The sequence below is a fragment of the Aspergillus campestris genome, assembly GCF_002847485.1.
Source record: "Aspergillus campestris IBT 28561 chromosome Unknown P168scaffold_14, whole genome shotgun sequence".
NCBI lineage: Eukaryota > Fungi > Ascomycota > Eurotiomycetes > Eurotiales > Aspergillaceae > Aspergillus > Aspergillus campestris.
Window position 1 is genome coordinate 268276 of NW_020194349.1, and position 13764 is coordinate 282039.

General features: G+C 51.9%; 4 protein-coding genes across 4 annotated transcripts; 1 reads left to right on the forward strand and 3 right to left on the reverse strand.

Annotated features, from left to right (window-relative positions):
• Window positions 1-81: 81 nt before the first annotated feature.
• On the reverse strand, window positions 82-1596 carry P168DRAFT_275765 (class II aaRS and biotin synthetase; the record flags this gene model as incomplete). Its single annotated transcript, XM_024835515.1, has 1 exon — window positions 82-1596. The coding sequence occupies one exon, from the start codon at window positions 1594-1596 to the stop codon at window positions 82-84; it is 1515 nt and encodes a 504-aa protein (XP_024689086.1).
• Window positions 1597-2310: 714 nt separating this feature from the next.
• Window positions 2311-4406, forward strand: P168DRAFT_322102 (glycosyltransferase family 2 protein; the record flags this gene model as incomplete). Its single annotated transcript, XM_024840531.1, has 4 exons — window positions 2311-3084; window positions 3147-3446; window positions 3526-3874; window positions 3931-4406. 4 exons carry the CDS (start codon window positions 2311-2313, stop codon window positions 4404-4406), a joined length of 1899 nt encoding a protein of 632 aa, XP_024689087.1.
• Window positions 4407-4521: 115 nt separating this feature from the next.
• P168DRAFT_299889 (ABC bile acid transporter) lies at window positions 4522-9115 on the reverse strand (the record flags this gene model as incomplete). The annotated part of the gene is made up of 3 exons (XM_024838371.1): window positions 4522-6261; window positions 6315-8732; window positions 8786-9115. 3 exons carry the CDS (start codon window positions 9113-9115, stop codon window positions 4522-4524), a joined length of 4488 nt encoding a protein of 1495 aa, XP_024689088.1.
• Window positions 9116-12005: 2890 nt separating this feature from the next.
• On the reverse strand, window positions 12006-13067 carry P168DRAFT_293385 (uncharacterized protein). The gene has a single exon (XM_024837799.1). It carries the CDS (start codon window positions 13037-13039, stop codon window positions 12125-12127), a length of 915 nt encoding a protein of 304 aa, XP_024689089.1. The 5' UTR covers window positions 13040-13067; the 3' UTR covers window positions 12006-12124.
• Between the last annotated feature and the right edge of the window lie 697 nt (window positions 13068-13764).

The following is a 13764-nucleotide window of genomic DNA, read 5'->3' on the forward strand; positions in this document are numbered from 1 at the left end:
GGCCTTATTTTGCCATACCCTACTCTATAGGTGGACGTCTGATATATTTCCAAGAATAGTACTCAATCGAGTCCGTATGTCTCAGCAGCCACAAACGCCCCAGTATCGAGGAAATGAAACCACCTCCTTGACTGTATCTGCACCCGTAAGATACTGCAGCAGCCTCTCGAAGCCGATGCCAAAGCCCCCATGCGGCGACGTTCCCCACCGGCGCAAGTCCGTGAACCACTCCAGGGAGCCGATGTTCTCCCCGGGATGCAAGTACGGATATGGCTTCGCGTCCGCGGGCGCGTTCTGGTCCTCTACATGGCCCTTGCTTTGTCCCCTCAGAAAGTATTTCTTCCGCATGGTATCAATCAGCACGTCCAGACGGTGCTCTCGGAGGCCACCGCTACAGATCTCTCCGATCCCTGGGAGCAGAAGATCGAATGCTTCGGTCGTCTGCTCGGGGTCTATTTCTGTGCCGGGCGGGATGTCACCTATGTGTCCGACAGACTGCGCGGCCTGGAACAGGCGAATCCGGGACGGGAAATGTGTCAAGAAGACAGGCGAGTCGAAATGGGCGCAGAGGTACTTCTCTTCCTCCCCCGAGATGTCTCGTGGGGCGGTAGATTGCGGCGCTGAGGCATGTCCATTTGCAGCGCGGATGGGCTCAAGTAGCTTTGTGGCCTCTGCAAAAGTAATCCGTGGCCACTTGGAGGTCAAGAGCTTGTCCCAGCGCTGTCGGAGCTCGTTTGAACCGGGCTGAGACAGCATCTCCTGTCCGCTGGCGCTGTTTTCCAGTCGGGTCACAATGCCGTGGATGGTTTCTTCCATGAGCCCATACAACGGCTCCAGTGTCGTAATGTAATTCATCGCCACCTCGAGCATCCAAAACTCTGCCAGGTGTCGACTACCATCAGTCCTTTCCGCTCGCCAGCAGGGCGCCAGAGTCCAGACACGGTCGAGGCCTTGCACAAAGGCTTCGGCGTGGAAGACGGCAGAAACATTGAGGTATCTCCGCGATCCAAAGTAAGTATCCTTCATGTCCATTCCCTCGCGCTTCGAGCACTGAGTTGGAGCCGCGAACACCTCTGCTCCGCCCTCACAGTCCGTCCAGGTGAGCATGGGCAATTGCACCTGGTAGAAAGGCCCGTCCGGATGAGAGTCGAAGAAAGTACTGAGCGCGGACAGAGCCGCGGATCGAAACCGCGCGAGATGAGCATACCTAGGCGTGCGGATACGAAGGTGAGGATTGCGATCGAGAAACTCCGTGGACGCGCCATGCTGAGCAAGAGGGAAGGTCGCAGAGTCGGCCGGACCGAGGATCCCGTAGTCGTTGACAACCAGGACATGGGATTTGCCCTGGCACAGGGTGGATTGTTTGGGGGGTTGTAATGTTCCATGAAGCTGCACGGTGCATCCTCGTGAAAGGACTGACGCATCCTTCACCTGGTTCTCACGCAGCATGGCTCGAATGGGGGATATGGTGGAACCATCATTGACAAGGAGGGTGATGGGGTCTTCGTGGATTGCCTCCTCAACGATGCCACAGACAGTGATCTTGTCTGCTGTATCCGCCAGCAAGGCATTTCTTATGGAAACCCTGGTATCCATTTAGATTATAGAAAATCTGAGTATGTGGTTCAAGGTGTTATCTTGTGCAACAATAGGTAGATATATAGACAAGGGAGAGAGACTGGATATATGACCATATATCTACCGTAGAAAAAAGATCGACTTCACTAACAAAAAGGCGGTCCCTTACGTTGCCCAATGTACACTATCGGAAATCTAGGTGGGTACCTGCAATCATGATGCTTGTCACGACCTCTCAAAGCGGCCATGGTTCTTTCGTAGTCCAGCGGTATCTCTGAAGCCCACACTATTCGACGAAACTGCTTATCTGCTGCAGGTCCTATGACAGGTATTGGACCACAGCTGTGGTCCTGTCCTGCGGACTTGTCATTCTATGCCCTAATGCAAGAGGTAATAGCGGTGTGTCAGAGTGGCTTGCATGTGTGATATACTGTCCTCTGTCGAAGCTTTGAGTCTCAACTTCTAACTAAATATCGCCATTCTACGTGGATTCAACATGCAGCATGCAAGGGAACGGCGGTGTGTTTATCAGGATGTGCTTGTGATGTATATCATTCAGGGCCGGCGCAGGATATTGGCTCCTGCACGAGCAATACATCCGTCTTGGTTAGGTTTCTACACCGACATGTCAACAGATACTCTCTCTCTATATATATGTCTTGGGATATATGAGGGTTTCTCCCTCACAAGACAGAATAAACAAAGGGAGCCATTTCCGGTATCTAGACCACGATGTCAAGCTCTCAAACAGTGACCGCAACGCGTATCGAGAAGAGCGGCTGCTGCGAGGACCATGGGCCCTACCAAATTGAGAGAATCCCCTATCTCGGGACCTTTCCGTTGGACTCGCCCGTGGTTGTAGGCGCGCATATCCTAACCTGGGTGCTCTACTTCGCATATCTTGCATGGCGAGTCCGGTTCACATGGAGCTTGCCCGTGCCGAACGATTCAGTCTGGCGCTTCCTGTGGCTCAACATCCTAATTGAGATGATGACCCTCGTGCCGGAATTCGTGTCGCGAATGGAGATTTCCCTTCACGTTGCGTTCGGTCGGAAACCTGTGCATCGTGATTCGTATCATCTGCGAGGGGAGGATGCTCCCTCAGTGGATGTATACATTACCTGCTGCGGAGAGGACCTGGACGTGATCATGGATACGGTTGCTGGGGCCGCGTCGCAGGACTACCCCCGGGATAGCTTCCGTGTGTTTCTTCTAGATGATGCGAAGTGCCCCGAGGTGCAGGGAGCGGTTGAGCGATTCAATCGCAAACGAGCCCGCAACTTCCAGCGGGTCATCTATCTGGCACGCACGAAAACGCCCGGCATCCCTCACAACTACAAGGCAGGCAACATTCGGTTCGGGCTAGCAGAGGGGGCTCGACGGAACGGCGGTGCCGAGTACATTGCCGCGTTGGACGCGGATATGATTCCCGTGAAAGACTGGTTGCGACGCATCGTTCCCCATCTGTTGCTGGACAAGCAGGTAGCGATGGCAGTGCCTCCTCAGGTAGGGTCCGCTTCCTCGCCATATGTTCCTTTCTTCTGGTTGCATGGCTCATATCTACGCAGCGATTCTATAATACCCCCGACGACGATGTCCTTGCGCAGGACTCCAAGGTGTTTTCCCGACTAACCGAGCCCATCAACGATAGTTTAGGGGGAACCTCTTGCACCGGGTCTGGATATGTTCTCCGCCGCAGTGCACTGGACAGCATTGGCGGCTGGCCTCTGCAGAATGCCGCAGAGGACATAGTGTGTGCATGGATGCTGACCGGTCAAGGGTGGCATATCGCGTTCGTCAAGGATGAAGTGCAGTTTGGTTTGGCGCCTGGATCATTGGCTGCCTTGTTCAAACAGCGCGCGCGATGGGTATGTCGAACCTCGTCTATTCCTTGACTTGTAACTGTAGGACGACTGACTAATGTCTTTTCTATTTTCGCTGATACAGACCGATGGCAATATCCTCGCGTATCAAAGGCTCGGTTGGTTTCTCTCCGGCGCCGATCTTCGCAGCCAGAGGACCATGTTGCAGCGCATTATTTGCTTGTGCCACGTAGTCAAGACCTACATGGCGATTCCCAACAGCGTCATGGTCATGCTCATCCCATGGGTTCTAAGCCCGGTCGAATGGCCCAAGCACATGGCCCCCACTACACCGAGACGCACGATGCACCAAATGTACCTTGTGCTCTTGATAGCCACTCTGTTGCAAAAGTGGTGTTTCATTGGTATGCATGAGCACGTCAGCATCAAAGCTGCCAAACGCCTACAGGCGACCAAGTTCTGGAACATGCCTTGTAAGTTATCTTTCAGTGAACCCGAACAGCTGGTCACTGACAGCGAGGATGTGCAGTGAACGTCGCACGCATCGTGCGCTCGTGGATTCCCGGAAATGCCGTCGGTTTCGATATCACCGGAACCGTGGTCTCCTCAATAAACGAACGCTCTGAGAGCCATCGAAAGCCGATTTGGGTCCGACTTCTCAACCCTACCGTGCTGATGTATGCGGGGTGGATCGTCTACGCGCTCGTTCCCCTTGCATTCCGGCTGCGCGTCTATGCGGCAGGAGAGTCACGTCATCTCGTTTCACCTAGCCCAGCGGCTGTCGTGTTTTTCTTTTCGGCGATCATGAAGTTGTCCATTCCCGTGCAGTATATGGCAAGACCCCCGACGGTACCGGATCGGCGGCGTCTACTGAACAAGGGGCCTGACGGGGTCTATCGTGTGTCCGAGTCCAGGAAAACGGACTCCCTTGTCCAATCTAAAGTGAGTTGGAAGGATGTTGCAGAGATTTCCATCATCCTGCTCGTGGGCTGGAGGGGATTTTGAGTCGTGACTGTGAGAAGACAGTCTAATTATAGAGCTATAGAACAGTCGCGTAATCAATGTACTAGAATCCAGCTCGATACGGGACTTGAGAGGGCCTTGCGAGGTCAGCAATGCCCTACATTTTATCTCCATTGTTGAAAATCGCCCTCGTCAAGGTCTCCCTCCCCGCGTCCTTCTCGACCATTCCTCTGAACACCCCATTGTCTCGGTGCATCAAATCCACCGGTCTGCCGAATTCCACCACCCTACCCTCCCCCAAAACCAGGATTCGATCAAAGTTGGCGACCGTGCTGAGGCGATGGGCAATCACGAGCAGCGTCATGGCGTTCCGGCTAGACTCCAATCCGAGTACGTGTTGGATGAACGTGTCGGTGTCCTTATCAACGGCCGAGGTTGCTTCGTCCATGATCAGAACGCGGGGCTTTCGCACAAACGTCCGCACAAGACACAGAAGTTGCCGTTGGCCGTGTGAGAGATTGGATCCACCATCGGAGACCGGACTGTTGAGAATGGATGCACCACCTTCCTGGCGATTCTGTGACAACAGGTCGGCGACTGTTTGAAGGTTTTCTTCACCCTTCTTAAGCTGTTCTTCTCCATAGCCATGGGCCGATGTATCCCAGTGGACCAGCGCAAGGGCAGATAGGAGTTCGGCGTCCCCGTACTCGCAGAGAGGATCCAGATTAAAACGCAAAGTGCCTCCGAAAATAGTGGGATGCTGGGGAATGATGGCCAGTCGACTCCTAAGATCAGCGAGGCGGATCATGGAGATATCGATCCCATCTATGAGAATACTACCCTCACTCGCCTCGAGCACGCGCAACAATGCAAGCGCTAGGGACGACTTCCCGGCGCCGGTACGCCCAATGATCCCTACGCGCTGGCCCCGGGCGACTTGGAAACTAACGCCATGTAGGACAGGGTCCATGTCAGCGGCATAGCGCACTGTTAGATTCCTGACCTCGAGCGCCCCGTCCTGGGGCCAATGCGCCGGGGCGGCGTAACCGGCGTCATGCTCGGTGTCCAGGTGAGAGTATTCCAAGATCCTTTCCACACTGTTCAGATCTAATTCCAGGGACGCGTAGCGGCGGACCCCCATTGAGATCGTCTGGGTGAGTCTCATTGTGAAGCTGATGGCAAATCCGGCCAGCGCGGCGTCCACCCCAAGGGCGACGACACAAGTCGTGGAGACCGCGGTGAAGATGACACCGATCATATCCATCCGGAAGGCAAGCCATTGATTCAACAGCCAACCGTGCCACTGCGCGCGGGCCTTGCGATCTAGCTTCTCTCGAAATTGTTCCCGATAGATGTGCGTCTTGCCAAACGCCCGGATCGTCCAAAGTCCTGCCATACAGGAACCAACGTGGTCGTAGATCGGGCTCCGGGCTACACTGTCCAGCCGCCTCACCTCGAGTGAAGCTATCAAGTACCGGCTTGCATACTTGACAGTGATGGCACCGAGAATCAGCATGCCGAAGACCAAGAGAGGATTGACCAGTAAACTAGACGCTACAGCCATGAGGATATCCATGCCGTGAGACAGCATGGCCCGCACATCATCTCCCAGCAGAGAGTCCACGAGGTTGAAGTCGCTCGAAAAGCGATTGAGCACTCGACCTACAGGGACGGTGTCAGTCCACTGCAACGGGGTCCGGAGCACTCGGTGCAGAAGGCGACGAAAGAGGCTGCGCGAAGCTTTTACAGATCCGGACAGCGCGAAGTAACTACGCCCGGAACCGACCACGCAGACCAGCACAGACAACAGGATGTAGACGTTGATGTAATATGTTAGGACACTCTCCTGCGCTACTTGTCCCTGGTCGGCTGCGCTCCATAGACTAAGCCACCAGGTCTGCACAACGTCAGTGTTTCTACTATACCAAGATTAGAAATGTAGAATCTTACCCTAGAAAGCATCAGAGCACTATAAGTCAGGAACGCGGCTACTAGCAGCAACCAGTAACCCCAAGTACCGCTCTGTTGAGCATAATCCCGGAAGACTCCCAACTTGACGGTCCCTTTCTCTCGACCCTCCTCTTCAATAAAAGTTCGAGCCAATCCTGACTTAGGACCGCCAGTCAAAGTCGCATTTGTATCGCTCGTGTTGGTCACTTCGGTATCACTCGAGAAAAGAACCCTCCTGGTTTTACAGAAGCTCGTTGAGGGAAGTGTGCTGCTTGGAGTCGTCGAAACCACAGGCCCGTGGTAGTGGACGGTGCCTCCATCAACATGGACAATATAATCAGCGTCGGCGGTGCACAGGGAGACGTGATGGGTGACGAGAATACGTGTTCTAGCATGGGATAGGGGCCCGGTGAGAGCGTGATGGTACAGATGACTTGCTGTATGCACATCGACAGCACTGAAGATGTCGTCTAGGAGGAGTACGGTGGCTCGCGAATATAGGGCACGAGCAAAAGACAGGCGCCATTTCTGTCCACCGCTGAGGTTGACCCCGTTCGGACCCAAGTGTGTGTCGTCCCCATCTGGGAAGCCTTGCAGGTCCTGTTCCAGTGCACAGGCAGTCATCACTTGATTATACCTTTGCGAATTGTATGGCAAACCAAACAGCACGTTATCTTTGACGGTGGTGGCTTCAACCCATAGTGATTGGGAGACGTATGCCACCGTAGAATCTAAGAGCCAGTGATCATCCTTGTTGGACTCTGCGTTCCACTCTCGCTGGGTTGGAGCCTTGACAGTCCCAGAGAGGATGTCACACTCCCCAAGCATCGCCGCCAGAAGAAGGGACTTTCCAGAACCTGTAGGCCCTGTAATGAGAGTCAGGCCATGCATCGGAACGCTCATATTAACGTTTTTCAAGATACCCCCCACGCCCCCGCCATGTCCGGGCCATGCCACCGTTGCATCGTCGAATTCAACCCTTTGCGACGGCACCACACGTGGCTGCCGTTCCGGCATGCTCAGATACTGTTGGACACGCTTGCCACTGACCACACCATCAACAGCCGAGGAGATTATCCCAGGCATGGCAGTCAGGGCTGTCTGCATAGTTCCCAAGATTGAGATGGCGGTAAATGCAGTGGCGGGGGACAGACCTCCGTGGGTCAGCGAGTAGACTGTCAGCACCACCGTTGACAAGACTGTCGGGGTCAGGAGGTAGAGGGACATCAGGATGAGATCCCATCGGAAGACTGCCCACTGTGCCTCGAGCTCCCCATCCCGCAGGTCGTTGATCTTCTCTTCCCATGGCGCCTCCCAAGCGGAGAATTTGATCTGGCGGATGCCATGCAGAGCCTCTGTCAATGCGGCCATCTTTTGGTCTCGGTATCCCATCATCTTTCTTTGGGCTCCAGAGTATCCCTTGACTGTATATCGATTGAGAGGATAGAGTAGGAGTAACACTGCCACGCTAGCGAGCAAGCTCTGCCAGCCCACGAGCTTGACGAGAATGGCTGCCGATATAAAGAGTCGCAGTGGGACTCCGTAGATAGAAGACGAATTCAAGAGAAAGTCCGCCAGTCGCTTTACATCGACTGCCATCAGGTTGACCAGGTTCTTCCCCACGCCCGGGTCTGTGGTGCTGGCGTCACCGATGCAAAGCGATTTGTCGAAGAGGGCGACCATCAGGTGCTGCTGCGTGCGGACCATTAATGACCGATACGCGATCCAGTATCTGACATGCTCCAGGGCAGCCGATGCCATCATCGGGAGACACAGCATGAGAACGTATGCCCAGGGACGGGACTCTTGTTGTGACGTGCTCTGGCGGAGGTCCAGCGAGCGTAGAAGGCCAAACAGGGCCGCTTGGGGAGCATAGCTCAAACCGATGATTACAATTCCCATCAGCGCCTGCCTGAGTAGTGTCTTGCGACTGAGCTTCCATAGAGCGGACACGAAGGATTCGTCGCAGGCTACGGAATTCTTCGTCCGCGTCTCGGTGAAGATGCCATCCCGCAACCCTTGAGCACTGTACTCGCTGCGGAGAATGGGGAGATCTCTGAACTCCAGTAGTTTTGATCTATGGGTGATATTCAGCAGAGGCTCCGCCCACGTGAACGTGATCAGGTTGAGCAAACTGGTTGAAGCTTCTCGCTCAACCAGCTGTCCTTGCCGAAACACATCAGGTCGACGAGGAATGGCCCAGTTGCAGCAAACCCCTGCGATGGCCACCACAATCTGGAACTGGACCACTAGGAGACGAGCCTTGGAGTAATGACCGCTGGCATCCCTCCGGTAGCAATCAGTGCTGAGGGCGAAAGCTGTCATCAATCGGCTGGCTCCGCCCAACACCCCAAGCGTGAAACGAACAGTGTAAAGCGTTTCCGCCTGAAGAACGCGACTTTGGACTAGATGAAGTGCCTGGTATTGGTCAGTGGGCAATCCGATCAGGAGACTTCAATCTCATCTCTTACCCACATCGCCAGTCGCAGCTGCCTGTCGCGATTGTTACTCGTCTCGAGTTCTGCGGAAACAAATGCAAGGTCGACAAATGCAAGTCCAGCCCCAATGGTGGTCCAAATCATGTTTCCCATTACTTGCATGGTATGCGAGGATTCGTTTATGGACCCTTTGGTGGCTTCGCCGTCTTCATCTTCGTACCATTTCACTTTCGGCCGCCTCGTCCTAGAAACAGTCATGAGGCCTTGTTGGGCGACCTTCCTGCATATGGGGAAGTTCAGGAACAGAGCACCAAGAAAAGCTAGTGAATCTGCCGCCAGCGCGATCCATGTTGGATCCAGCATGACTTTGAATATAGTTTTCGGAGTGTCTGACTCGGAGGGACGAGTCGGTCTTGATGAAGAATTGAATTGGCGAGGCTGTCATCGTCTTTTGTCAGTAAATATGCTTCGTGTAGCTTATTTTGGGACTAAGGCTCTTGAGATACGTAAGGGGTGGACATGACCAGTCACCAGCTAACTTTGTTACCGGTCTTATCCTTGCAGGACGGTTACAGTGTTGATCATCACAATCATTGATGATCCAGGCATACTTGTATATTCTAGGGTTGTATGCACAATGTACGCTAGTCTGTATCCTGCAAGGTTTCCGATGAAATCTTATATGATCGGTCCATACTTGGGTCAACACTCCATCAGAAAGGCTATACGTAGTATCCGGTGGTTGATTGATTGTCCTTATAAAGTCTGAAGAGAGATGAGAGATGAGAGATGAACAAAAAGTTCCTGCCAAAGAGAGATATCCAGCACCTGTCTCAATTAATAATATCCTGATTGAAAAGAAGCAACCCAGGATAGCCAATGGACGGATAAGTATGCTCTAATAAGCTGAAAAGCATCTTCCCTCTGAGATCAACCTCTACTGATATCCTCTGGAGGGCTTTAATCCGGGGAGGGAGCACTGTAGGTGCTTACCATAAGATTATAGAGAATTATATACAGAGCGTGAATCCGTGGTATATCCCATTCCTCAGATCAAGCAAACGCTGAACCAGTGTTCTAAGAGCATCTCGTGTTGACGGCTGCTGATTCTGTGCGCAGGTCCGTATCCATCGATTTGTCCGAGGACATAACTGAAGAAACCATGTATCGACCTGTCGAGCCCACCGTCTATGATTGACCCGGTGACTTTCCTGGGTCAAACTCTGACTGGGTCGTATAGGCTGATGAATCCCTGGAGGATGCTTCTCCGCCCTCCAGGGCTCGTTCCGTTGTAGTCGGCTTCCGGAGCGCATGCTTTGCTGCTGCCTTGCCCAATAAAGCTGGTCCGGGCTGAATACCGGTCACGCCAGTCTCCGTCGCCTGATTGACATACAGTTTGTCGATCGTGGGACCGACGTCAGGGTCTGGTCCGGCGTCGGTTCCACGATCGACAAATGTCTGCCCTCCCTCCTCACTATCCTATGTTTAGTTAGCCTGACAGTGGCTGACACTGTATAGTTCTGTATCCTTCGAATTGTCGGAGAATGTAACCAAAGTTGGAAAGCACAGCAGTCTAGTAGCCTATCTTGAATTAGCCTGGCTTGTTCCCCAAGTCTGGAGGTTTGTCTCAAAACATACCAGCCACTGTTGGAAGGCAGAGCTCGTCCGAGGGTATCACTCGCGCATCACGATCTTGTCGAAGAGTCTGCCCACCGATCGGGCAACGCTCCACGCGATAACCACAGCACCAACGGTCCACCAGGGCCTTTCCACGAATTTTGAAAATCTATTTGTCTCGACATTGTTTTGGCTTAATTATCTATGCAGGTCATTTTTTCCAGTCAGTATAACTGAAAACCCGAGGATAGGAGTTTCTTAACGGACATACCTCTTCCCGAGTATGTCTATAAGACTGCACAGTGATCTCGGACATGACAGCCCTCGCGGGTGATACTGGGCCGGCCTGGGTATCGGTCACGTCAGTCTGCGTGCCCTGGTCAGTATATTGTCTCCCCCGTTTCAGTGGCCTATCTTGAGTTAGCTTGGCTTGTTCTCTCAGTTCTGAAGATTGAAAACAAACCACCAGCGGAATAGCCGAATTGCTATTATGTCGATAAACGAGTATATCTTTCCAGTCAATGTAACTAAGAAGACACAAGTGTGTATCGTGCTATCTAGAGTTAGCCTGGCTTTCCAGTCCAAATGGAATCATTGTTCAAGACATACCATCGGCCATCCATTGCTGGAGAATCCGGGGCAATGCCCCCTGGTCAACAATCCTGTTGGGGATATCAAGTATTTGATATCCCTAATACCGTCACCCCGGTCAGAATGATCCATAGCTGCCCCCTGTTGATCACTTGGCTCATGTCCGCTGCAGTTGACATGTTGCTTTACTCGTTTATAAAGTATTAATCAATTGCCTTCTTGACGAAAGCGAAAGATATATTTTCTACACCTTGATTGCCCATATGTCAGACGATCACACTTAGTTCAGGGTGTGGAGGTCCTTACCAGTATCCATATGGAGAAACATGCATATGCAAAATTGTGATAATGATGTACACGGTTGATGAGCTCGCTTACTAGCTTCCCTCACGACACGACGTAAGTGGGGATTTCTATAAGAATAGTCGATAAGATTGCTGTCATATATTCGACGAGTGGACTGTTCACCAAAAGGATAGACAATCCTGAATTGGGGGAAAGCCGACACACTAACATATGTTGGCACAGCGAGATGCCACCTGACAGTGTAAACGAGGTCAATCTTTGTGCTGTTTTACCTATCTCAACTCAGCTGCTTGTTCCGTAATTAAGGATGATTTGAAGACATACTATATGTGTAAAATTTGCAGATTGAGTGATGTTGCTATATCTATAACAGACATGCCACTTGTACAGCAATACTACCCCAATATATATAGCAATAGTAAAAGCCGTGCGATGGGCTATATCAGTTGATGATATCAAATTTCCATGATAGCCCCATGTTGTGGGAGACCGATGAATAGTCAAGATAATGATGATTTTGATGAAATTCAAGATATAGCAGTTGGGAATAGTTGCAAGACAGAAAGAGTCAAGACTACAATCTACGTGGGAAACTCTGCAAATCAGCTGATATCCCCTGATTGCATGTTTCATAATTCAATCCATGTCACTGAATTGATTAAAAGATCTAGTGATAGATGTCCAGGTACAGATTGGGCTGATGGAGGTGACGTTTCAAAAGATGTAGAAGATAGACAGACTTTATTCAATATCAAACGAGTGGTGACATTCACTAACAAGCTAGTACTGTGATTAAAGAAAAGTTAATAAAAGCAGTCTTATAATAGATCCATAGTCCCCCCCAGCTGCTCCAAGCCTTCAAAATCGCGGCTCGGGGAGATCTGGATGAGGTTCATAGCGGCGTCGCACACGGATGCAGCAGGGACATTCTTCAGTACAGTGTCCATATATGCTAACATCGCTCCTCTTTGCATGGTCGTATCGATGCGGCCTCTGGTAGGTCAACAAAGGCTTCTCACAGCACCCACACGATCGCCCACAGCAGCCGCCGGTATCCGCGCAGAACTCAGAAAAATGCACCCAGAAATAGGGGCGTCCGTGGCGATCAAAGTTGAAGCGGAGGATCTCCATCCTCTCAAGAATGGGCGTCATCGGTGGCATGTCATTCTCAACCTTCACCACTTCACGTACATTATCCCAGTATCCTTGAAGCAGTTCGTGGATTTCATCTTCGACTTCGGTATTGGAAGGAGATTCACACGCCTCCGGGTAGCCTGGCGGGGGGGAGTCCGGGAGCTTCTCTGTCCCCGTCTGGGTGGTCTGCTCTTCTGGCCGCTCTTGGACCTCGCGGTGTTGCGGCTGAAACCGGTCAAACAGCGACCAGGGCGGCTTCTTGTCGGTCTTGGCAGTTGGACTTTCTGGTTTGGGTTGCCCTTTGATCAGACGTCGTCTGCGTTGAAGAAAGGCCACTCCCCGGTTTAGCTCCGCATAGTAAGAGCCACACCATTCTATAGCCGGGGATTCCTCGTCTTCGAACAGCGCTCCGTCGGTTTGCTTTTCCTTCCAAGCATTGATGGCTTTCTGGAAGGCTTGTTCGCATTCAGGGATGGTGTCAGTGGTGTCACTGGTGTCAGTGGTGTCAATGGTGTCAATGGTGTCAATGGTGTCAATGGTGTCAATGGTGTCAATGGTGTCAATGGTGTCAATGGTGTCAATGGTGTCAATAATAACGATGTTATCAGTAGTATCGACGATACTCTCTTCGGTAGCCATTTTGCGTAGTGTTACAGTGTGCAAAAACTGACCCTTGTCCTTGTAATGAAACTGGGCATCAGGCTATATATATCCTCCAGATATGACGGCATCGTGACAATATCAACGTCAAAATCACCATCCACATGACCATAGACGCTGAACATGATCTCATCATGAACCTGACCCGTCTACCTGCCCGAGTAATACTAGCCTCGAGTTTAAATTGCCCCTTGTAGACGCAAATAGCGGATGCGCCTCCCCTCCCTAGCGTTGATGGATTTCTGGAATTCGCTCGCACTTCGAGATGACAGTATCTTCTTTGGTAGACATCTTGTGCAGTAAACACTTTAGTCAATAAGATAGTGAGAGAGAATATGTTCCACGCCGGGCATCTGCTATGATCTATCTTATGGTCTCGATAATCCAGACACACCACGAGCTCACAATGAGGTACAGTTGCCGACAGCGTCCACCTAGACAAGTAAACCCACCAAGACGCTCCTAACCACGGCACCAAGCAAACCAACACAACACGCTTATTCAAGACACTCAAGACAGAAAGTATAGAAAACGGTACTTTATACCCCATCTCCAACTCCACCATCTACATCATCCTCGGCACCAGCCAAAAGTGGAGACTATCCATATATCCAAGGTGGATCCCAGCATACCAACCTAACCCAATCCGCACAAACGCCCGTCCGGACAGCTCGCCCCGGTACCTAATTTGTCGGGAAGCATAA

Coding starts and splice junctions, on each gene's coding strand:
- P168DRAFT_293385 (XM_024837799.1), bottom strand. CDS start 13,039: ATGGCTACCGAAGAGAGTATCGTCGATACTACTGATAACATCGTTATT.